The 22,723-nt window shown below is 42.6% G+C and overlaps 1 protein-coding gene across 1 annotated transcript; it reads right to left on the minus strand.

Moving 5' to 3' along the window:
* Positions 1-445: 445 nt before the first annotated feature.
* CSNK1G1 (casein kinase 1 gamma 1) lies at positions 446-20,982 on the minus strand. Its single transcript, XM_015818443.1, has 11 exons — positions 20,596-20,982; positions 19,002-19,042; positions 18,623-18,692; positions 17,745-17,896; positions 16,693-16,927; positions 15,803-15,888; positions 15,176-15,260; positions 13,437-13,585; positions 12,695-12,796; positions 9,200-9,306; positions 446-549 (listed from the first exon to the last, which is right to left on the minus strand). The coding sequence occupies exons 1-11, from the start codon at positions 20,771-20,773 to the stop codon at positions 531-533; spliced, it is 1,224 nt and encodes a 407-aa protein (XP_015673929.1). The 5' UTR covers positions 20,774-20,982; the 3' UTR covers positions 446-530.
* Between the last annotated feature and the right edge of the window lie 1,741 nt (positions 20,983-22,723).

The following is a 22,723-nucleotide window of genomic DNA, read 5'->3' on the forward strand; positions in this document are numbered from 1 at the left end:
GGGGGAGGACACAGCAACCTTCGAATTGCGGTGTCCGACTCTTTCAGTTCACGTACTAATTGTGTAGCCAAACGGTCATATCCAGAATTCCTAGACAAATTAGTTCCTTGACCAATTGTTTAGGCTATGTCTATGAGAGTATAGAGAATTACTCCAGATTACATTTAGATCTAAAATAAATACCCTCAGGTACTTGATTAGCTGATTGGTTGATGGGATTGTTTTGAGATGGAAAATATGTAGAGCATGTAATCCGGTCTATGGACAAAACCTCACCAAAAAAAATAACTACAATAAAACAGAAAGGGGACATAGCTAGTGTTTTGACAAGGTTTTCTTTTTAATCAATGATAAAATGAACAACCAAAGTGAAGGAAGATGAGCGGTAAAACCTGAGAGGCGCATGCAGGAAACTAAGGGTGACTTATTCTGCACAGATGGCCTCCTTTAATGATGACACAGGATGGATGGTTCACAGAATGAGACAATCCAGTTTCTTATGAGAAGCCTGGAGTGGATCTGGGAAGCCTTCACCTACGCAACAATTCACTATGAAATGAAGCAGAGACACAGAGTCACATGGAAGGACCACATATGCAAGAGTCTCTTTAACATACCTATTTCCCCCCACTCAAGGTTTTCATTTGAGGCTAGCCTTTGTTCAACTCGACCGCATCCAGATGCATTGGGACCGCAACGACCAAAAGACAGCCCGGCCGTTGGCCCAATAGATCCGGGAGGGGTCGTTTGGGAAAGGAGGATCTTCACACAAAACCAACCATGGCAGAGATGGCTTCTCATGAACACAGGAAGTATATTTGGGGGGGAATTGGAGACTGCTAGAAATGGGTGTCCTTCTTTCAGCCAGCCTGTGGCAAAATGGTCTTAGGAGAGAGCCACCTAAAAACCTGCTTTCTTTTTAAAAAGGGAAAGCCCATCTCCATAGGAATAAACGATAGACTAATACCGTGGAACCCTCGCCATCTTACGGTTTATCAATATGCACCATTCTTCTCTAGAATGCGCATTGGTCAAGGAACTAATTGTCTAGGAATTCTGGATATGACCGTTTGGCTAAACAATTAGTACGTGAACTGAAAGAGTCGGACACCGCAATTCGAAGGTTGCTGTGTCCTCCCCCTGCCCCTCCCAGCATCTCTTTTATTTCATGTATTAAATTTATATGCTGCCCATCTCACTGTCCAAATCTCTTTTGTGGGGTTGATGCATTCCAAGAGATACAGGACTTTTTGTGAGATTTGTACTCTACCCAATTCTGGTGTCATCAATTCCCAAGGAAGACTATCTTACATAGCAGAAGTTGGTGGGAAGTATTTTTGTGGAATGGGTCTAAAGAAAGGTTAACAAAGTTAATTTACACCGATTGACATTCTAGAGAAGAATGGTGCATATTGATAAACCGTAAGATGGCGAGGCTTCCACGGTATTAGTCTATCGTTTATTCCTATGGAGATGGGCTTTCCCTTTTTAAAAAGAAAGCTTGTAAAAAAATCCTTCCCTAAATGCTACTGAATAAAACTCTCCTGAGAATTGTGGCCACCAGTGAGGCTGAAGTTAAGAAACCCATCTTTTCCAACTAAAACGGTGACGCTGTGCAAAAATGTGTTATGGGGGAGAGCCAAGTTCATAACAGGTAATATAATCCTGGGCAATCATTTCTAATAACCAGCTTTATTGGCCCACGGTTTGTCTTAAGCACACTACTTCATTTTTGGCCTTGGTTCTAAATGGCAGCAGAATGTCTTTGCTTCCATGAGCCTGCCCATCAAAAGCCATGGGTGAAGGCCTTGCCCAAGACACCTGGCCCTTTCACGGTGGGCCTTTATAATTACGATACTCCACAATTCCTTACCCACATTTGGTTCCACCTTCACAAGGGGGAAAAGCTTTCAAAAGCTTTTCAGTAAAGTTCTGAAGGGGCTCTAAAAGAATCTCTAGGTAGTTTTACCTATATAGGTTTTTAGGTTTGTAGGCTGTTGGGTAGAGTTTTTAGATATTGGTTACAAGCATGATTTTTTATTATTGCCTGTTCACCGCCCTGAGTCCCGTAAGGGAGATAGGGCGGTATATAAATTTAATAAATAAATAAATAAATAAATAAATTTAAACCTGTCTAGGTAGAGGAGAAGGGAGGGTAAAATGAAATGACCAGATCCACTACTCCTGAATGTCAAACGCACATAGCATTCTGTGTGCATCCAGGGGCCAACCCCACAATTACCACAAAACGAGCAAATTGAGCCAGTTTGGATTACAGCTCCATTTCTGTAATCTGGGCTAATGCTTGGGGAAGGTAGTATCCTTTTGGAGGGGGGCAATATCCCTTTTTTGGGCATCAGAGGTACACACATCAAATCAGATATTCTCTAATCTGAGAAATGAATGGAAATCCCCAAAGGGTACTTTCCCCAACCCCATGCTCTCCAAATATCCCAGCAAGTGTAAAGAACGAGGGTTGCTCATTGGTAGAACATATAGTTCACATTTTGATATCCCCAAGAAGTGCTATAAAATATTGCCTCAAACACAGACAGCCACTGCTACTCGGTGTAGATATGGTTAAACTCCATGGCTTTGGAATAAGCTAGCAGGCTTTAAGATGGATGGACTTCAACTTCCAGAATTCTGGGAGTCAAAAGTCCCCTTGTCTTAAAGTTGCCAAATCTGAGAAAAAAACACAAAAACAAAATCCCCTGGGCTGATGTCTTTGGAGACATGTTATATTTAAAAATTATGGATTCCATTACTTTGGTCTTCATGATTCCCTCAGGCCTTTGACCTTTCTAAACTTTTTTTTCTGAAGTGCTAAACAGAGCATTTCAGAAGCAGACAGAGAGAAAGAACTTGCTTCTATATGCCACTCAGAGTCACCTTGTGGTTGAGGTGGGCGGCAAATAAATTTAATAAATAAATAAAATAACAGGCTTGGAGGTCCCAGGGAAGCAGAGAGCACACAAGTGTTGATAGGCTGTTGATCTATTTTTCCATAGTCTTATTTATATGCGTTTTACCTGTTTTGTTTTTTAAATGTTTTTAAATTGTTGCGTAGTCTTGTTTTATATCGTTTATTGGGTTCTTTTATTGTACACCACCCAGAGTCACATATGTGAGATGGGTGGCAATATAAATTTAATAAATCAATAAAATGTATGTAATATAACATTCATCCCAATAATAACCCTGACCGCTTCCTGGCATTACATGTGGCGCTCTTTGGCATTTTATGATCCAATATTTATTTTGCATGCAAAGATGGCCCAGCAAATCTTGATAGAGGCTGTGATACTAAGAAACCACTCTCGGCTGCATATAGGTGAACACAGGCATGGCCTTCTGCAAAACTGTCTTTATTTTATTTTTCTGTCGCACCAACCAAGCATATTCACAAAGAACAGGTCTGAGAGGTCCATACCCCGAGGGGCTTACAATCTAAAAAAACAGACAGAAGAGGAAAGCATTTCTTTTGCAAGTGTACGGAAACAGAAAACGTGGTTAGCCAATGAGTTAGTTATCTGTTGCTTATTTTCACCGAAGAAGAGTCCGTAAGTCTACTTGTGGCTTTTGTCAGGGATAAGCTATATCCATAGCTTGATAAAGATGAGGATCTGTGGCAGAAAAGCATTTACAGAACTACCTGAGAAATAATCCCAAGGTCAGGGGGTCTATCAGGAATAGCATCCGATGCATCTTGAGATGCTTGGTGTAGGGGAAAAAATAAATAAATAAATAGGGAAGTCACAGGAGTCCCGTACAGCAGGGGTCCCCAACCACAGAGCCAAGGACCAGTACCGGTCCATGACCTGTTAAGAACCGGGCCTCGCAGCTGGAGGTGAGCGGCAGGCAAGCGAACGAAGCTTCGCCTATATTTGCAGCCGCTCCCCAGCGCTCCCGTCACCGCCTCAGCTCCATTTCAGATCATCAGGGGCACAAACCCTGCTGTAAACTCTGTATGTGAGGGATCTAGGTCAGTGGTGGCGAACCTGTGGCACGGGTGCCAGAGGCGGCACTCAGAGCCTTCTCTGTGGGCGCGTGCACCGTCGCCCCAGTCCTAGGCCTTCAGCTGGGTTTTGTAAAACCTTTTCACTTTAGGCCTCCGCCACTGTGTGCAAAAAAAAAAAGGTTCAATCAGTCAGTCAATTTCAACTTCTCATGGGAAAAAAAAAGATCGTGCAAAGTTGGAATTGATTGATTGAACTTTTTAGTCCCGTCCTGTCTGGCGTTACCACCGAAGCCATGCCCACCCAAAGGGCCACGCCCAGCCAATGGGCCACACCCACCTGGCACCCAACGATACATAAGTGGGTTTTGGGTTGCAGTTTGGGCACTCGATCTCTAAAAGGTTCGCCATCACTGCTCTATATCCTCTCTCTATATATCCTCTATATCAGTGGTGGTGAACTATGGCACGGGTGCCAGAGGCCGCACTCAGAGCCCTCTCTGTGGGCACGCGCGCCGTCGCCCCAGTCCTAGGCCTTCAGCTGGGTTTTATAAAACCTTTTCGCTTTAGGCCTCCACTTCCGTGTGCAAAAAAAAAAAAGGTTCAATCAATCAGTCAATTTCAACTTCTTGCGGGAAAAAAAAAGATCGTGCAAAGTTGGAATTGATTGATTGAACTTTTTAGTCCCACCCAGTCTGCCGTTACCACTGCAGCCACGCCCACCCAATGGGCCACACCCACCCAATGGGCCACACCCACCCGGCACCCGACGATGCATAAGTGGGTTTTGGGTTGCAGTTTGGGCACTCGGTCTCTAAAAGGTTCGCCATCGCTGATCTAGGTTGCATGTTCCCCACCCCCTCCAACTGTCTTCCACGAAACCGGTCCCTGGTGCGAACAAGGTTGGGGGCCACTGCCACAGAGGACACTGATGGCCAAATAAATTCCTTAAAATGCCAAATCCTAAACTAAAACCAGAGAGGCGAGTTCATTTTAGATTACAAAACTGCCATGACTAATACTGGTCGCTTCAGAACTTTCATCGTCCCTCGGGGCCGATTAGGGGTATGCAGTTAAACACGCACACGTGCAAAAGAAAAACCAAGGATGTTCTAAAAGGAAGGACCGCTCGCTCAGTGGGGGAAACAAACTAAAGTGGATGAGGCTTAGTTGTTGTTTGCATGGCCATCCCATGCTTCCAAGAAAAGCAAAGTGATGATCCTCAAACACTGGGAGTATTCCCAGTTCCAGGACGGATAATTGAATCTGGCCGAAGGGATAAGCTGGGTGATCCGAATCATATCTTGGGTTGGGATGGGAAACGGAATAGGGATGGGGATGGGGAGGGAAGGGAAGGGAAGACAGAAGGTGGGACTGTTCATTGTCCATCTTCCCTCAGCCAAAACAGCTGGAATGTGACAGGGAAACTTTACAAGCCTTATTCAGTTTGTGGTTCGAAACTCCCCATAATTAGTCTCTTTCCTCCATCACCACATCTGGAACTCTAAAAGCATGGGCAAAGTTCCCCATGAGGCAAAATAAGCAAGGATTATCTTGGATGCTAACCTCCCCTGCTAGCCCAGAAATGCCTGAGACAGAATGTTTCCAATGAGGGAGCCCCAATAACGTTAAGCCTCGAAAATTCATATTCTGGCATTATGCAGTTTTGAAGTACTAAGAATTATTGTTGGAACTGAAAGCCCAAAAGATATTCTTTTCAGAAGCCCCCCCCCCAGTAGTTAAAAACTGCCCTCTTCCCCACTAGCTCAACTTGCGAACACGACTGAGCCCCAAATTTAGGTTGCTCAGTGAATCGTTTGTTGAGTGAGTTTTGCCCCGTTTTATGACTTTCCTTGCCGCAGTTGTTAAGCAAATCATTGCAGTTGTTCAATTAGTTACATGGTTATTAAGTGAATCTGGCTTCCCCATTGAATTCGCTTGTCCGAAGGTCGCAAAAGCGGATCGCGGGACCCTGGGACACTGCAACCGTCGTAAATGTGAGTCAGTTGCCAAGCCTCTGAATGACCATGGGCAGGGGTAGGCAACCTTGGCTCTTTTATGACTGGTGGACTTCAACTCCCAGAATTCCTGAGCCAGCCATGCTGAGGGGAAAAGGAGAGGTTTCCAAGCTGAGTCGTGCTGGCTCAGGAATTCTGGGAGTTGAAGTCCACCAGTCATAAAAGAGACAAGGTTGCCTACCCCTGACCATGGGGATGCTGTATCGGTCGTTAAGTGTGAAAAACGGTCTTAAGTCACCTTTTTCACTGCCGTAGTAACTGTGAACGGTCACTAAATGAACTGTTGTAAATTGAGGACTGCCTCCATGTGTGGGGAAAAGAAATTTAGCTCTACTTTAGACAACAGATGGTGGTTTCTGGGGCAAAAGTAGGAATATTCTCATCATACAGATCCCTAGCACTGGAAATGCCCAAATCTTTCACGAAACAATGGAAACTGTTCCAAAACTGATAATAACACACACTTTTTACCAATCAAGGATTGAAAAAGTATATCCCTGGGAAATGAACTGCTTAGAAAAAAAAACCATAGATCGTTTAACAACTCTGGGGACAAACTGAGATGCCTTCAGGCTTTCAAAACACTCTGCCACAATCTCTTTTTATAACTACGGAGGCCATTTCTTAGCTATCCGCTCTGCCCAATCGATCAATTTCGCCTTGCTTTGGGCTAAGCACAGCCTAGTCTGATTCACTCCCCCTTGCACGTGAACCAGAGAGAGCGACTCACCACAAGTTGAGCATTTTCAGGCAGCTACAACAGACAGTGAGAGGAGAAAGAAAAGAAAAGAAAGACAAATAAAAACACAGAAAGGAAAGAAGGAAACATTAGCTCAGAGTAAGATGGAAAGCAAGTCACGGCAGTTCATGCAAACGTGCATTGCGGATCTGAGGTCCTCACCAGCTCCACCTACTTTCTCGCGTCTGGTTCTACCTAATCCTCTTGTAATCCCCGAGGAAGAGAGATACCACGATGGGCACTTCTGAGACAGACAAAAAGAAGCACTTGCAATAGCCGGAGGCCATCATTTCAGAACACCAAGGATGATTATGAGTGGGGAAAATGTGTTCAGTGAGGCCCTGGCAAATGAGAGCAAGATGACTTCTGTTGGGCTGGAAAATGCTCTTGCCAAGACTCCCTAGAAAGGGCCAGATGCAAACACGTTAATGCTTTGATGGGACAATAATGTAATAGCACTATGACATAAGACCCATCCCTAAGAATAAAGATGCAACTTTACATTCGGTTAGAAGATGCTTCTGGAAACGCTGTCAACAGGTGGTTTTAAAGAGGATGACCTGGCAAAAATCAAAGGAAGTTGCAAAACCTAGGATGAAATTGGACTCCCAGCTAACTCAAGGCGTTATGAGTGTTGGCTGACTGAGAACCATCTGGGAAATAATTATAGTTATTCTATCTAATAAACCTTGGAAGTACCATTTCCGTGGAAGGTTTGGTTCAGGGGGGGCACTGTGCCACAAACATCGACAACAAGCGGAGAACAATTGTGATTTCCAGGGAACATTAACATTTCCCTTAACTTCCACTTCAATTACAGCTTTCAGTTCTGAGCTGCAAATATCCAAAGGACCACAGTCAGTTTTCTGTTGGCTGTCTTGCAATCCAGATCCGACAATCCTAATTTCTTCCATCCCAGAAGGAAACTCCTCTCATGAAACTGGAGCAGGACATAACGTTTTCAGGGACAATGTCCATGACACGCAATCCTAGGTCCAATTACTTGGGAATAAAAGATTCTTGGAACTAAGTGGGATTTGCTCTAAGTCAACTTCCAGAGATGAGGAGAACCAGGAGAAAAGTAGTGAGCCAATATTCCTTCAGCCTGATTGGCCGTATCACAAAGATGATGGTCTAGCTTTGCTTAGTAGATACAGAATTCTGGCCATTTTATTAATGCTATGGCCCAAACAGACATTCTTAAGGGCTAAAGATTAGCTCGTTTCTGTAACATTTCCTAGAAAATAAAAAAAAAACCATCCTGCTGCTAAACTGCTGAAGAATCTTCCAGCACTTTGTATAAATACAATTATTTTTTAAAAATTAACCTAATCTCTCTATCCCATCTCCACCCTTTTAACCCTAGAAAGTCACTGACCACCTGCTGGGTGACAAAGTTATCAACTGGAAAAGCAAATCAAAGACCACTTTTTTTTGTCACAAGGATACTTGTGCTTGTTAAAATAAAAACAATAAAATTCTCCCAAGCTCAAAGATGTTTTAGAGGTTTTTTTTTCCTTAAGGGAGAAGGTGAAAATGTTTGCAAAGTGATCAACTGTTTCTGAAAAGATTTTTAGGCAATTACTTCCTCTTAGCTGGGGCTTCAGAACCTGAAGCATAATTAAACTTAAGGCACAGACAACCTGCTTTTCTGGAAAGGACATTTTGAAGTTCACCTTTAGCCTAGCAAAGAGGATCGTGTCTGTCATAAAACTTACAGAAATTTTGTTGGTTATGATTGCTGAAAGACTGTCCAAAGTCTCAACACAAGATAAAGTAAGGCAAGACAAACAGCACTGCTGTGCCCCACTAAGTCTTTGAGGAACCTTCTTCTCAGTGTAATTAACCAAATATGTTCTGACCTGCCTTATGGAGAAGAAGAAATTAGGGGGGGGAGGAGGGAGAAGCTCCCTATCATGGTTCCTGCAGTGTTGATAAATCATGAACAGTAGTAGCCCTGGATGGTAGAGATGAAAATAATGGTCTTGACTTCTAACTGAAGCAGAATAAATCCCACTGCAGGCAAAAATAACTCACAACTTCCATGAGCCAGAAGTTCCCTACTGGACACAAAATCCTCTCTTTTCAAAGAGGAGTTAAAGCATAACAGAACTTCAATTTTCAGAAGAAGACTGGGAATGGAGAAGGAGAGGACACAAAGAAATTGAAATGGTTAAAAGTGGCTACAGGACCAAAAGCTACAGCCTTAACTCCTGGGGAATCAGTTACACATGCCAAATTCTTCTGAAACCCTCTGTCATATTTGCAGCACATGCATCGATCAGAAGTAGCATGACCTGGACAGCCCAAGGGGGAAAAAAGCTGCACCCAGCAACGCCATGGTTATCCATGCAAGAAGGAAAGTGGAAAAAAAGGGATCTGACCACACGTAATGGGCACGGGTGCATCAAAGCCTGGAAACACACCGACATATTTTTACATGGAGATGATGCAGGGATAAACCTTGCTTGACAGCAAACATACTTAGCTTCCTCTACTACTTCCACCTCAGTACGGGCTGCAACTTGTACATTGGAGGGTGCTCCGGCTGGCTCTTCCACGTTCAACTCACCATTGGTTGAGCTTACCACCTGGAAAGAATACAAACCAACAAACAAAACCCTGTTAATAAGGGACTTGAGGCCAGTGTGTGTGTGTGTGTGTGTGTGTCAAAGCCGCATCAAATACAGCCTAAACCAAGACATCTTGAGGATCTCAGGTTGGTTATCAACCCTATCCGCCTTCTCTCTTTTTCAGCCCTTTTTTTCTCCATCTTGGCACATCTGTTGATTAGGAAGCCAAGGGTGTGATACTCACAATCAGCACCAAAGGGGGAAATCACGTTACCAGTTATTCTGGCAGCGGAGTGCCAGGAAGGAAAACAGAAAGTGGTTTCAGATCATGGAGGAGTTGTTGTTTTTTTGTCCATGCTTAGATCTGAACACGTCGCTCATTTTGTGCAGAAGATCCTTAACAAGTGTTTGACCGACAACATACAATCCTGCAAGGGGCAATGGAGCTAATTTTTAAGCTGGCTACAGCGCAAATCATTTGAAATCAGAAGAATCAGGAACATACCTACCACCCCAACCGAGCCCCAAATTTCTGTTGCTAAGCAAGGCAGCTACTAAGTGAGTTTTGCCTCATTTTACAACCTTTTTTGCCACAGTTGTTAATCACTGCAGTTGATAAGGTTGTGAAGTGAATCGGGCTCCCCCGTTGACTTTGCTTGTCAGAGGGTCGCAAAAGGAGATCACATGACTCCAGGATTCTGCAACCGTCATAAATATGAACCAGTTGCCAAGCGTCTGGATTTTGATCACGTGACCCTGGGGGATGTTACAACGGTAGTGTGAAAAAACGGTCTAAGTCCCTGTTTTTCTGTGCCGTTGTAATTTTGGTCACTAAATGGCCGCACGTTGAAGGCTACCTGCACCATATGACGCAAGACCTGGCCTTCCTTACATGAGGAGGAGGAGAAGGTGGATTTGGATAAAGCGTTTGTGTTCTAGGTCCTGCCTAAAAATCTTTCCCCAGTTTGAGCCACCTCCAGATGTGGATTAATTCCAAGATTTCTCCAGCCAGATTGGTCTCCCTTGGGAACCCTGCTGAAGTCCACATCTGTGGAAGATGCCCAGATTGGGAGAGGCTCTCCTAAAGAATCCGCATGGCAATATAGCAATATCGTGTCAACGCTGCTAACGTTGGATGTTCTTGCTTTGACAATATATAAGAGGCAGCCGCTCTCTGTGTAAGCTGTGTGGTATTTTTAGAGTTAAATTAGATGATGCTGGGAGGGGAGGGGAAAGAATGTGTGTGGGGATTAGTTTTAAGATAGAACGGAAGGGAAACTTTGCCCTTCAAACGAATTGGAGAACGTGATTTATGACTGCAAAAAAGAGGAGGGAAATAGACTGGAATACTATGTGCTCTGGGGAGGGGAATTCAGATCTTGGCATCCTCCATGCTGTGCCGACACTCTGTTACACAATTAAAGACTTTTTAGGATAAACAATGCCTGGAAGTTCTTTGAACTGTTTCATTAGTCGGAACCTTGACATATCGCACTTAAGTTCTCAGTCTTTTGGCATTCACACACTTCGGATGCCATGCCCCACCCACCCTCATCATTCTAGCGGAAGCCAAACGGTGCAGCTAAAAGACGGAGGGGAGCCTGCACATGCCCAAGGAGCGATGGCCAAAAAGCTGTGCGGGAGAGGAGAAAAAAAATAAGCAATACCTGGACAGATCCCCCGTGCCGGTCGGTAGCCAAGTGAGAGGTCAGAAACAAAGTATTGGCCTGCCGGACTGCTGGAATTTCCCACTCTCTGCGCTCGGACATAGGCTGCCCAGGTATCGGCATGCAGGAAAGCAAAGAGAGCAAAGAGGGAAGGCAAAAAGGTGAAGCGGAACCAAGCAAGCATGTGGAAAAGCTCAAGAGGGACAGGGAAGCAAAGCACTTCAGGCATCAAATATTAATATTAATAATAATAATAATAATAATAACAACAATAACATTAATAATAACAATAACAATAACAACAACAACAACAACAATAATAATAATAATAATAATAATAATAATAAAGTTGGAGGTCATCGAGTCCAACCCCCTGCTCAGGCAGGAAACCCTATACCATTTCGGACAAATGGCTGTCCAGTCTCCTCTTAAAAACTTCCAGTGTTGGAGCATTCACCGCTTCTGGAGGCAGGTTGTTCCACTGGTTAATTGTTCTCACTGTCAGGAAGTTTCTCCTTAGTTCTAGGTTGCTTCTCTCCTTGCTTAGTTTCCACCCGTTGCTTCTTGTCCTGCCTTCAGGCGCTTTGGAGAAGAGCTTGACTCCCTCTTCTTTGGGGCAGCCCCTCAAATACTGGAAGACTGCTATCATGTCCCCCCCCTCGTCCTTCTCTTCATTAAACTAGACCAGGGGTCTTCAAACGTGGCCCTTTTATCACTTGTGGTCTTCAACTCCCAGAATTCCTCACCCAGGCACGCTGGCTGAGGAATTTCTGGGAGTTGAAGTCCACAAGTCATAAAAGGGCCACGTTTGAAGACCCCTGACATAATGTGAGGGGGAAATAATGCTAACTCAGAAAGAGCTAAACCGGTGTTTCACAACCTCTGCCATTTTAAGAGGTGTGGACTTCAACTCCCAGAATTCCCCAGCCAGCTATGCTTTGTCCCCAACCTGCTCTTCTTCCTTGTGGCATCACATAATGTAGGGCTCTTCAAACTTGGCCCTTTTATGACTTGTGGACTTCAACTCCCAGAATTCCTAAGGCTGCCTAAAGGCACAAGGCAGTCAAGGCAGAAGTGCATTCCCTGCGGTTAAAATCAGAAAAGAAATCTATATACAGGGTAGTCCTCGGCTTACGACCACAGTCTGCAGATCTGAGAGGTATGTTTTATAAATATATTGGTATTTAGAAAGAGCTTAGCCTGTTTATTATGTCAGTGCTTCTGTCAACTGATTGTCAGTTATTTCTAAACACTGTTGCTGGCGTAGTTCGAATATTTATTGATTTTAATTCTCTTGCTATCTTGATTCTTTACTGCATATCAGTGAAGTAAAAACAAACAATGAGGGCGCAATGAATGAATGGCCCTGCATTTCAGCCTGTAGAGGGAAAGCCACTTCAAAAGACCCATCATTTTCACAATAATGCACTCAAGTACATTTTAAAACCAAAGGTGAGCTAGCAATTCTGCAGTTCTCTATTCTCAGACTGTCATTTCTTCCAACTAGCATCGGAGACCTGAGTATTTTCTACTCTTCTTTTAAAGACATATCCACACACGCCCTCCCAAAAGCAGCCAGAGCAGAGTTGTTAAGAGAAAGCTTGCTAGACAAAAACGAAGAGCGGCATTAATAAGGCCAATGACAGCCCTTGGCTTTTCTAGGTGTCCCTCTGGGAATTAACGACAGACTGGAAAAAAGGAGGCACATTTTAAAGCATTAAGGCATAAGGTGAACCAACCTGATTTCGGTAAGGCTGTACTGAGGATCGATCCCGATGTAAATGGGGATCTCTGATCACGGAGGGTCCCGATTCCACATGCATGGGTCCCACCGGAGTGGGCTGGAAAATAAAACATAAGACACGCGTGAATCCCATTCAATCAAAACAAAACAACGTAACACTTCCCCCATTCAAAAGGGGGGGGAACCTTTTGAAAAGAAAAATAGAAGTATGAACACCTAGGTTTGCTGGAAAGCTCCAGACAAAACACAGGAAGTTCTCGACTTACGACCACAATTTCAGTCGTTAAGTGAGACATTTCTTAAATGAATTTTGCCCCATTTTACGTCCTTTCTTGCCACCATTGTTAAAGAAATGGCGTTAACTGATAAGTTAGTAACCTGGTTGTTAAACGAATCTGGCTTCCCCTTTGGCTGTTTGCCTGAAGGTCGCAAAAGGGGATCGTGTGACTCTGGGACACTGCGACCATCATAAATACAAGTCAGTTGGCAAGCACCTGAATTCTGATCACGTGATCGCGGGGATGCTGCAAAGCGTGTAACTGTGAAAAACGGCCGTAAGTCGCTTTATTCAGTGTTGTTGTAACTTCGAACGGTCACTAAATGAATTGTTGAGGACTACCTGTACAGGTAGCCTTGATCTTGCTTTCTAAATAAGCGAGACCATGACGCTCTGTCCAACTGGCTTTGAAAGAGAACCCTCTGGAAGATACCGCAGACGCCACAGGATTGCAACTTACAATTGGTCTGCCAACCCAGTCGTAGGCGTAATCGAAGGCGAATCCCCTCTTTTCAAATAATTCCGTGAAAATCGTTCGCAGGTAATCATAGTCGGGTCGCTCGAAGAAGTCTAGTCGTCTGACATAACGAAGGTAAGCGGCCATCTCCTCTGTTAAAGGGAATTAGGAAGAAGCAACATCAGACAATCTGTTCAGAAAGAAGTAGAAGCAGAATACATTTCAGCGTTACCTCCTGGTCAGATTAAACCCCCTAAATTATCAGTTTACTAGAGGCAGGTGAGATCAACAAATCTGTGGCCTGGATGGGCGACCAAGCCACGGTTCTCTAAAAGGGCTTCCTTAAGTACATAACTGAAATATTTGCAGACTTAGGAAAAAGGACTAACTGGCAAAACAATTAGTAGGCACCCACATCTGGAAAGAGGGCTTTTATTCGTATTGTTCTCCGTTCAAAGGCACTGGTGGGTATAAAGATCAAATACGTAGCCAACGGTCACTTCAAAAACTCAAGCTGAAGCAGAAATTTATAGACTTAATGGATTTTAATGCAGGTGTATCTTCACACTCACACACACAGGGCTGATAAAGGAGATGCAGTCTGCTTGCTTTAAATAGCCTGAGTGCTGCTGGGATGCAAATTATAACCTACATATATTGTGAATTTATTACACTGATGGGCTGTTGAGCCCAGACTGAAAGAGCTGAACTCAACAGAAAGTCCAAGTCATAAAAAAAAACCAGGTGATTCAGAGCAGAGATAGGCAAGGCTCTGCCAGGAGTTACATCGTTTCTAAAAGAACTGAAGTAAGCTGATAGAACTTCACGTTCTAAAGAAGTTTCAGAGGGACCCTCCCCCATTTAATCACTGTTTGCTACACACATTCAGATCTCTTCTTTCTTCCCCTTGGTTAGATGAAGAGAGCTTCAAGCACTACAGTCTAAGTTTCCAATTTTAGAAAGCAGTTTCACGCGCAGTTTCAAATTCGGCGACCAAGAAGCCATCTTCTGGCAGATACAGAACTGAACGTGGAGGATAGACTGGAATTACACCAACTATGTTTTTCAGGGCCCATCCTGGCCACTGGCACAAAGGTTGATAGAACCAGAAGCTATGAAAATATCTAAGAGAAGCATCAAGAATGCCTTTCATCTGTTTGCTCCAAGGAAAGTAGGCTTTGAGCACTTCACCTGGAACTTGCTATGTATTTTAATCCAAGTGTATCATCTATACTTGGGGTGTCCAACTGTGGCAACTTTTAAGACTTGTAGACTTCAGCTCCCAGAATCCCCCAGCCAGCATATCAAATCTGCTATTTTTAGCCTAGGCAGCACAAACTATTCACTGCAGCCTGCTAGAGGACAGAAACACCTAGGTGTGTGGCTGTAAGCCAACTGCAAAAACATTTTATCCAACGGGAAGCAGATTGCAAAATGTGTCATGTGGTCACAAACCTGATAAACTTTGATAAGATCTGCCTAGTTAATATAAGCATTTGAGATGTCAGGAGTTTGAAAGTAATTATTCATACAGGTTCAAGAAAAAGTCGGATTTTAAAGTGTAATTGAAATCTGTGGCCAACTCTAAAGATAGTCGTGTATTAAACTGTGGTTTCCAGGTATGCACATATTTTTTATACTAGCATGTTTTTCGATACTAGCTACTTTCTAAAAATCACTGGATCGTTCTTATTTCAAGGAGTTATTTACAGAAACGATAAGCCACCAGAACTGAAACTTACCTGGGAAGTTCTCACAGAGAACATCAATCGGAGTATTCCTCTTTGTGTCCCCAATCTTCTGGTATCGCTCTTTCAGTGTATCAGCCTGTGAAATGCAGAGATTCTAATTTTAAAAACTAATAGTGGGTCGTAATATGTAAGATGTGGTCCTGGAGAGAAGGTCAGGTGAAGCAACCAGAGGAACAATCTTTAACTAAGTCCTTGCATGTCATCTGATACATCTTTATTTGCATCATAACTCAGTAAGTTTTGTTTTTAACACCAACACTAAAAAAAAAGAGTAATTTAAATTTCCCCATCTGCAAAATAAAATAAAATCGGTCCACTTTCTGTACACTATCTTTCCTTTTAACTTGCTGGGAAAATTACGATCATTCATAATTGTGGGTTTTTTTTGTTTTTTTTGTTTTACTTTTCTGGGATTTTGTAAGCCACCCAGAGTTTTCTAGAATGGCCAACCGTAACAAATCTAATAAATCAAATTAGGTAGGGCAAAACCTGGATGTTGACAGTGAGAGGTTCTTTCCAAAGGATTAAAAGAAAAATAAATTGTCAGAAGAGGCACATAATTAACACAGAAACTATCTGCCAAAACCCAACTGATTAAGCACACATTTTAGCATCTACCTTAAGGCCTTGCCAGGGTAAACTGCCTCGAAGGAAATACATGAACATGTGTCCAAGCGCTTCCAAGTCATCTCGTCGACTCTGTTCTAAAACATGGAAGAAAACAGAACACTGCTCTAACATCTTAATCATATTACACTAGTAATTACATTCCTAGTAATTAACTTAACTCCAGTGAGAAGAAGACATACAGTACATAAATATGTAGACACATAAGCAACGTATCTACAAGGAGCCTGAGAAATTACTGGTTTAGTAAAGGTTTGTTCTACATGTACAACAACAGAATTATTTTTCATATTCCCCAGACAGCCATTCTCACATTCAAATGGAACACATCTGTGTTAAAACTAAGCTGGACAATCTGGAGTTCTCCAGATGTTTGGCACTATCATTATTTCTTACCTTTGCTCAGATTTATTTTATTTTATTGGGTAATGTGAACACCTGACTTATTCCTCTCTTAATATAAATAGGTTTAAAAGCCTGATTTATCCTTGTTTTGTTTTTATTCCTAATGTGTGGAAAAGCACAATATTTCAGTTCATGTGTCACAATGAATAATGGCAGAAGAAGCTACTGTGGTTTATTTTGCTTGCAGAAGGAGATGAATAGGAAAAATTGAAGAACAGCACTAGTAATTCTCATTTCCTATTAGACAACAATTTTGAAAATGCTGGCTCACTAGCTCAATCCCAACTGATAAACAGCTATGCAAGGACATGCATTAGTAATGTAAAGTCATATTTATTGCATGCATGCCAAAGTCATATTGCTATCTAATTTTAAAGAGAGTCACAATATGAAAATTAACAGCTCCCAAACATGTTTGCATGATATAAACAGCCCAGAAAACTATCAGTTAATGCAGCATATTATACCGAACAAACCTTTGCCCAGATGTGTATTGATGGACATATATCTTGCTGTTCCAGTAAGGCTCTTGTGTTCTCTGTAAGGTATATGTTTTTGTGTTTCAGGATCAATGTACTCCTTGGCCAATCCAAAGTCTATTATGTGGATGACGTGTTCTTTCTTACTTCCTTGCCGGCCGATGAGAAAATTCTCTGGCTTGACATCTCGATAAATGAGATTCTTTGAGTGCACAAATTCCATTCGAGTAATCTATAAAAAGACGGAACTGTAAGTTATTCTAGATCTCTGATCTCTTAGATCTCTTAAAAATCCTTTGCTAAGTGTTCAGGACTAGGATTTTGAATTAAAGTTTGCATGAGCAGGTTCACTAGTTATGGAAATACCTACTAGCTTTATATACCAAGATGCTTTTTTTGCCACAGTGAAAATGCATTCCTTTATTTAGCTGCTAAAGGAAATGGAAAATATAAGCTAGGTAGATCATAATCAGTTTAAAAAGCTACCTTGTAAAGAACACAAAGAAATTGTTCTGGCTTGCGCATTTTGTTCATTAAAGATGCTGGATTAAATTATTGTCCTATACCAAACATGTCAAACTCGCGACGTCACGTGACATCACGCAATGTATTGGGCTGGTTGCGGGCCGGCAGTTTGACACTCCTGTCCTATACTGTTACACCAAATGAACCAAGAAAAGGCCACAACATGCCCCAAACTATCTAACAGTCCCCAGTAAACAGTTTGAAAGCCATTGCCCATAATCTGATTTCTGTTCATAATACTCATTTGATGCAGCCACAAATCTTAGCCACAAAACACCTGTACTCAAACTAGTAGCCTGGCTTAGTTAGTGCTCTCTTATGTGCTTGAGCTCCATTTTGGAAACTCTTTGCTGATTCAATGCTAGCTAAATAAAATCAAAATAAACTTATAAAGGAAAGTTTGCATAAGAGCCAAAAAAAGAGGCTGTAATTGGAACTATTTCTATACGTACTGTAATTGGAAATACTTTGTGTTGGAAGAAGGGAGGATGTTTACACAAACGTGAAGTTGTTCCTTTACTCACCAGCTGAATTGCTATCATTAAGACAGTCTTCAGAGTGAACGTTCTATCACAGAGATCAAACAAATCTTCCAAGCTTGGGCCAAGGAGCTCCAGTACCATGGCATTGTATTTTCCACATGGACCATAATAAAATACCTGTGGGAAGCCTTCAACTGAAACAAATACAAAGAAAAAAAATTAACTACACTATATCAAGAGGATATCACACACAAAAAAACCCCTCAAAACCACAGCTTTGGTGTGGGCCACCCAAATAAAAGTTCTAGAAAAATATATCCCAGATTTCTTCATCAACACATTTCATTTGGTCTTTCCTTTTCAAAAGAGATGGGGAACCCCAAATTTTGAATTAGACCTATGCCAGTGCAGTCATTCTTGACCACAGTTATGTCACGGGCAGAATTCAATTCATTAAATTTGATGATGGCTTATAGAGCAAGCTCAGGGGTAGGCAACCTTGGCTGGCTCAGGAATTCTGGGAGTTGAAGTCCATGAGTCATAAAAGAGCCAAGGTTGCCTACCCCTGAGCTAGGTAGATAGCCTCTAAGATAGGTTACTTTTTTTTCCCATTTAGGACAAACTGAATCAAATCACCAGCTACTTTTCAAAGGTACCACCAGGTTTCAAATCAGTCGATGAATGCGACGTGGAGAGATATTACTTTAAAAATACAACTGTGAAGATTTTTGGGGTACAGCAAATGTTACTTTGGCTCCTGTCTTGCATCTGGTGATATGCACTACATTTACCACTGCTAAAAACTGCACCTCTGATATCTAGGGTATTTGTGGTTTTCAAATATATGGTTGGGTAAGTCCTAATTTCATCCCACCCCTTCGCCACAATTTATTTTAACTCCTAGGAGAAAGAGGTCTCACCTGATGAGCCGAGGTGTTTATAAAATCTATACTCTAAGTGCAGTTGTGGGGCACGAGATTTTAATGGTTCCTATAAAACACAAAACAATGAAACAGACTGATTTTTTTTAATGGTGGATTGTTTCACTAAATTACAATGTAGGAGCAGGAATACATTCAATCAATTTTGCAAATTTGTTTTCCAGTTTGAAACACACACACACACACACACACACAGCCATTCAAAGCAAGACCTTTCTATTGTAAAGTTTTATTTTCTGCCACTCAGTCAAATTTGTGAGACGGATGGCTGTATAAATGTGGCTGGATGCTACAAAAAATTGTCTTGTTGGTTAACCTTCACTATGCAGAAATTTTTAAAAACCACAAAACTACTCACCAGCTTGATTGCTACATATTCATTTGTGTAAAGATTTTTGCCTGCAAAAGAAAGATAAATGTGTTTCAAATACCAACCAGGACATACAAATTGTTATTTTTAGCTGTTAGGGTTTTCTAAAAATTTTAAAAAAGGTTCAATAGCTTATTTTTTCTACTATCAACTTTTGTTTACAATTCACGTGATCCTCAATAATCCATCTTCTGAGATTAATTATTCAATCTTTAAAATTTATTCTATGTACTTTGGAAAGTAAATACAGATATACAGGAAAGAATTATTCTTCAAAAAACTTTACCAGTAGAGGTGTCGTCCAAGCAACAAAAGTCCCAGTTAATGTCAAGAATTCTAAACCAAAGTTCATTAAAACTGAACAAACAGGAAGTCAGAAACATGTGTTACATGTATGTATTATATGATGCCTGTATGCATTTTAGCAAAAGGTGAAGAAAGGAAAATGTTGCTACGAGCCATGTTTTATATGTACAGGTAGTCTTGGATCCTAATGTGTTTAGGATCACTCAGTTACAATAGCGCTAGGAAAAGTTATTTATAATGGATCCTTGCACTTATGACCACCACAGCAGCCCTAGAGTCATGTGATCAAAATTTGGGTATTTGGCAACCGGCATGCATTTATGAGGGCTGCAGCATTCCCAGGGTCACGTGATCCCCATCTGCAGCCTTCCCAGCCAGCTTCTGACAAGCAAAGTCAATGGGATAAGCTGGATTCACATGGTCTCTTAACCGTGGCAAAAAGATTGTAAAATGAGGCATGACTCATATAACGACTGCCCTGCTTAGCAATGGAAATTCTGGTCCCCATCGGCTCGTAATTTGAGGACTACCTTTGTATAAATATGAGATGCATTCCCCCTGGCAATATTTTTTAAATCTTTCTCGGTGGATCAGAGGGAAAGGAAGGGGAAAGCATTTTACAAACATGCATGCGTAAACGGGACTGCGCTAGCGCCCACTGATGCAAACAAGGCAATGCTAGCGCCCATGTGACACACACTAGCCCCGTCCTATTTTTTTGCATGACGTCCCGTTAGGCCGTGGTGACCCATTTTCACGAGGTCAGTGTGAGTGTGCGCACACACATGCATGCACTGGCCACGGCCACTGGCCAGGACCCACAGGTTGGGGACCCCTATTCTAAATAATCACATTACAGGTAGTCCTCAACTTATAACAGTTCATTTAGTGAAGTTACAACGGCAGTAAAAAAAAAGTGACTTATGACTGTTTTTCACATTTACGGCCGTTGCAGCATCCCCGTGGTCACGTGATCAAAATTCAGACGCTGGGCAACTGACTCACATCTACGACGGTCGCAGTGTCCCGGGATCATGCGATTCCCCTCTTGTGACCTTCTGACAAGCAAAGTCAATGGGGAAGCCGGATTCACTTAACTACCCTGTTACTAATTTAACAACTGCAGTGGTTCACTTAACAACTGTGGTAAAATGGATCTACAGTTGCTTAACAAATGTCTCACTTAGCAACAAAAATGTGGGGCTCAGTTGTGTTCGTAAGACAAGGACCAGCTGCTAGCCAGAACTGGAAGCTCCCGAACCTGCCATGCTCTTACCTAGCCTGAGCTCCCCAAAATTGCCGCAGCCGATCTTCTTGCCAACCCTAAAATTGGGCCCGACCATGAGCACTCCGGCCGCCGAAGTGGAACTTGATGCTCGAGAACTATGCGTGCTTCTTCCTGGATTAGCTTTCCCTGTTCGCCTTTCATCTTTCTCCCTAGTAATATGGTCCATGATCTTGCAATAAAAAATATCTGGTAGTTAAGTAGGATTTGGTCTTTGCACTTATTCTTGAAGAGAGAAATATAGATCCAGAAGAATCATTGGGTCAAACTATAAAATACTTTGGAGATCTTTTGGCATCATATCCAGGCTGGGCAGGCACTGTCACGGAAGGTCCGGGGGATGACGTCACTGAGTCCTCAGCGAGGTAGAGGAAAACCTTACGCTACCTGCAGAGGCAGAAAGTACAAAAAGGGCAAGATCAAAATCCAATTTGGGAAGAAAGAAGGTAAATCAAAACAGGGTCCTTCTTATGTATCAAAAGCAAATGACTCAAAGTTGTTAGACGCAAAAAAAAATGTCAGGAAGATTAAGACAAAAAGCTATTATTTGAGGGCGCCTGCATTTGCTAGACCAGGGCTTTTCAACCAGTGGTACAGGTACCACCTGTGGTACATTGGCACCTGGCAGGTGGTACGCGACCATCCTAGAAAACCGGTAGCGGGGGAGAGGAATGAGCTGAACCGGTGGCAGCACCGCACAAGCCTGAGCGAGAGATGGCTGGAGCTGCAGGGCTGTCAGGGCTCAGCGGAAGCACCAGGATCAGCGCTTCTTCGGGGCTGTCAGGGCTCAGCGGAAGCACCAGGATCAGCGCCAGGCTCCAGCTGGAGCTCGGCGCTGATCCTGGCGCTTCCGCTGAGCCCAGAAGAAGCGCCGATCAGCTGGAATGTTGCAGCCTCTCCAGGGTCTTGTGACTTACATTCAGATGCTTGGCAACTGATTCATATTTATGACGGTCACAGTGTCCCAGGGTCATGTGAAGTGACCAAAACCTGCTGCAACCACCCAGCAGACGGGGGAATAAAAACCAAACATCCCCCCACCCCACCCTGCTGTCAATCCTCAACAGAAATGCTCACAACAATGAAAACCTCAGACAGGAGGAAGAGCTCCGCCGGGTGGGCAGGCAGGTGTCTTGCTCGGCTGTGCCTTGGGGGGCACTTTTTTCAGTGCCATTGTAACTTCGAACAGTCACTAAGCGAACTGTTGTAAGTCGAGGACTACCTGTACTTTATCACTTTTTTCCTTTTTTGGGGGGGGGGTCATCAAGTTTTTGACACCTTGCTGGGCGACTGGTGGCACTCGGATGTCGCCATATCCTAAAAGTGGCACAATGGGTGAAAAGGTTGAAAAGCCCTGGACTAGACAGCCAAAACAAACTATGTCGAAGTTACCGATCCCTAATACTACAGGTTTGTGATTTTACTTGTAACCTAATTATAGGATCCTACCTGGCCTGGAAAGGAAAGGCATAAAAGCATTTTGCTGTTCAACCCCCCAAAATTGTTTGTTCCAACTACATGTTTGTGGTGAAACCAATCTGGCTGGCTGACACTGAGTCACTACACTCCCCCTAGAATGTAAGAACCTCATGGAACTTAGGTGGCTGTGATAACACAATGAGCTTTACAGGAGTTCAGGAAAAGTAGTGGCAGTTGTCAGGACCATGAAGAAGGCAAGGCAACTTTGCCCTGAATAATCCAGAATCCCCTCTTTTGTCTTTTAAAATAGTAAGTAACAATGGGTAAGATTGTAAATCATCTGGCAAAAGAAAATATATAAAGTATACAAAAACGTGAAGTAAAAAATATCCCAGAAATAACACATCTGAGCTGCACGTATAGATAACTACCTATAACGGCTAATATTTTTATGTTGAAGCGATTTTTCCCCCTACTCCTATTCAAGCCAGCAGCATTGAAAACGGAGGGAAAACTGAGCTTCAACCAAGTCTGAACTATGTGGTCTCATAAGAAATTTGCCTTGAAAGCAAAACAAAACAGTTTAATCTTTTGGTGTCAAGTGTGACTTAAAACAAAAGAGGTGTTTTGGAATAAAAGAAGTTAAATATTCTGATGCATTAAACATATCAAAATTTGGGACCTAAGCAGAAACTCAAGT

This window comes from Protobothrops mucrosquamatus, unplaced genomic scaffold, assembly GCF_001527695.2.
Source record: "Protobothrops mucrosquamatus isolate PMUCROS unplaced genomic scaffold, P.Mucros_1.0 scaffold741, whole genome shotgun sequence".
Lineage (NCBI taxonomy): Eukaryota > Metazoa > Chordata > Lepidosauria > Squamata > Viperidae > Protobothrops > Protobothrops mucrosquamatus.

Bases quoted from the DNA above. Each gene is read 5' to 3' on its own strand.
- CSNK1G1 (XM_015818443.1), bottom strand. From the start codon at position 20,773: ATGGACCATATTACTAGGGAGAAAGATGAAAGGCGAACAGGGAAAGCT. The intron at 19,043-20,595 runs GTAAGAGCATGG...TTTCTTTTGCAG, and splicing joins TTTTGGGGAGCTCAGGCTAG to GCAAAAATCTTTACACAAAT. The intron at 15,889-16,692 runs GTTTGTTCGGTA...TCCATGTTTTAG, and splicing joins CAATACACATCTGGGCAAAG to AACAGAGTCGACGAGATGAC.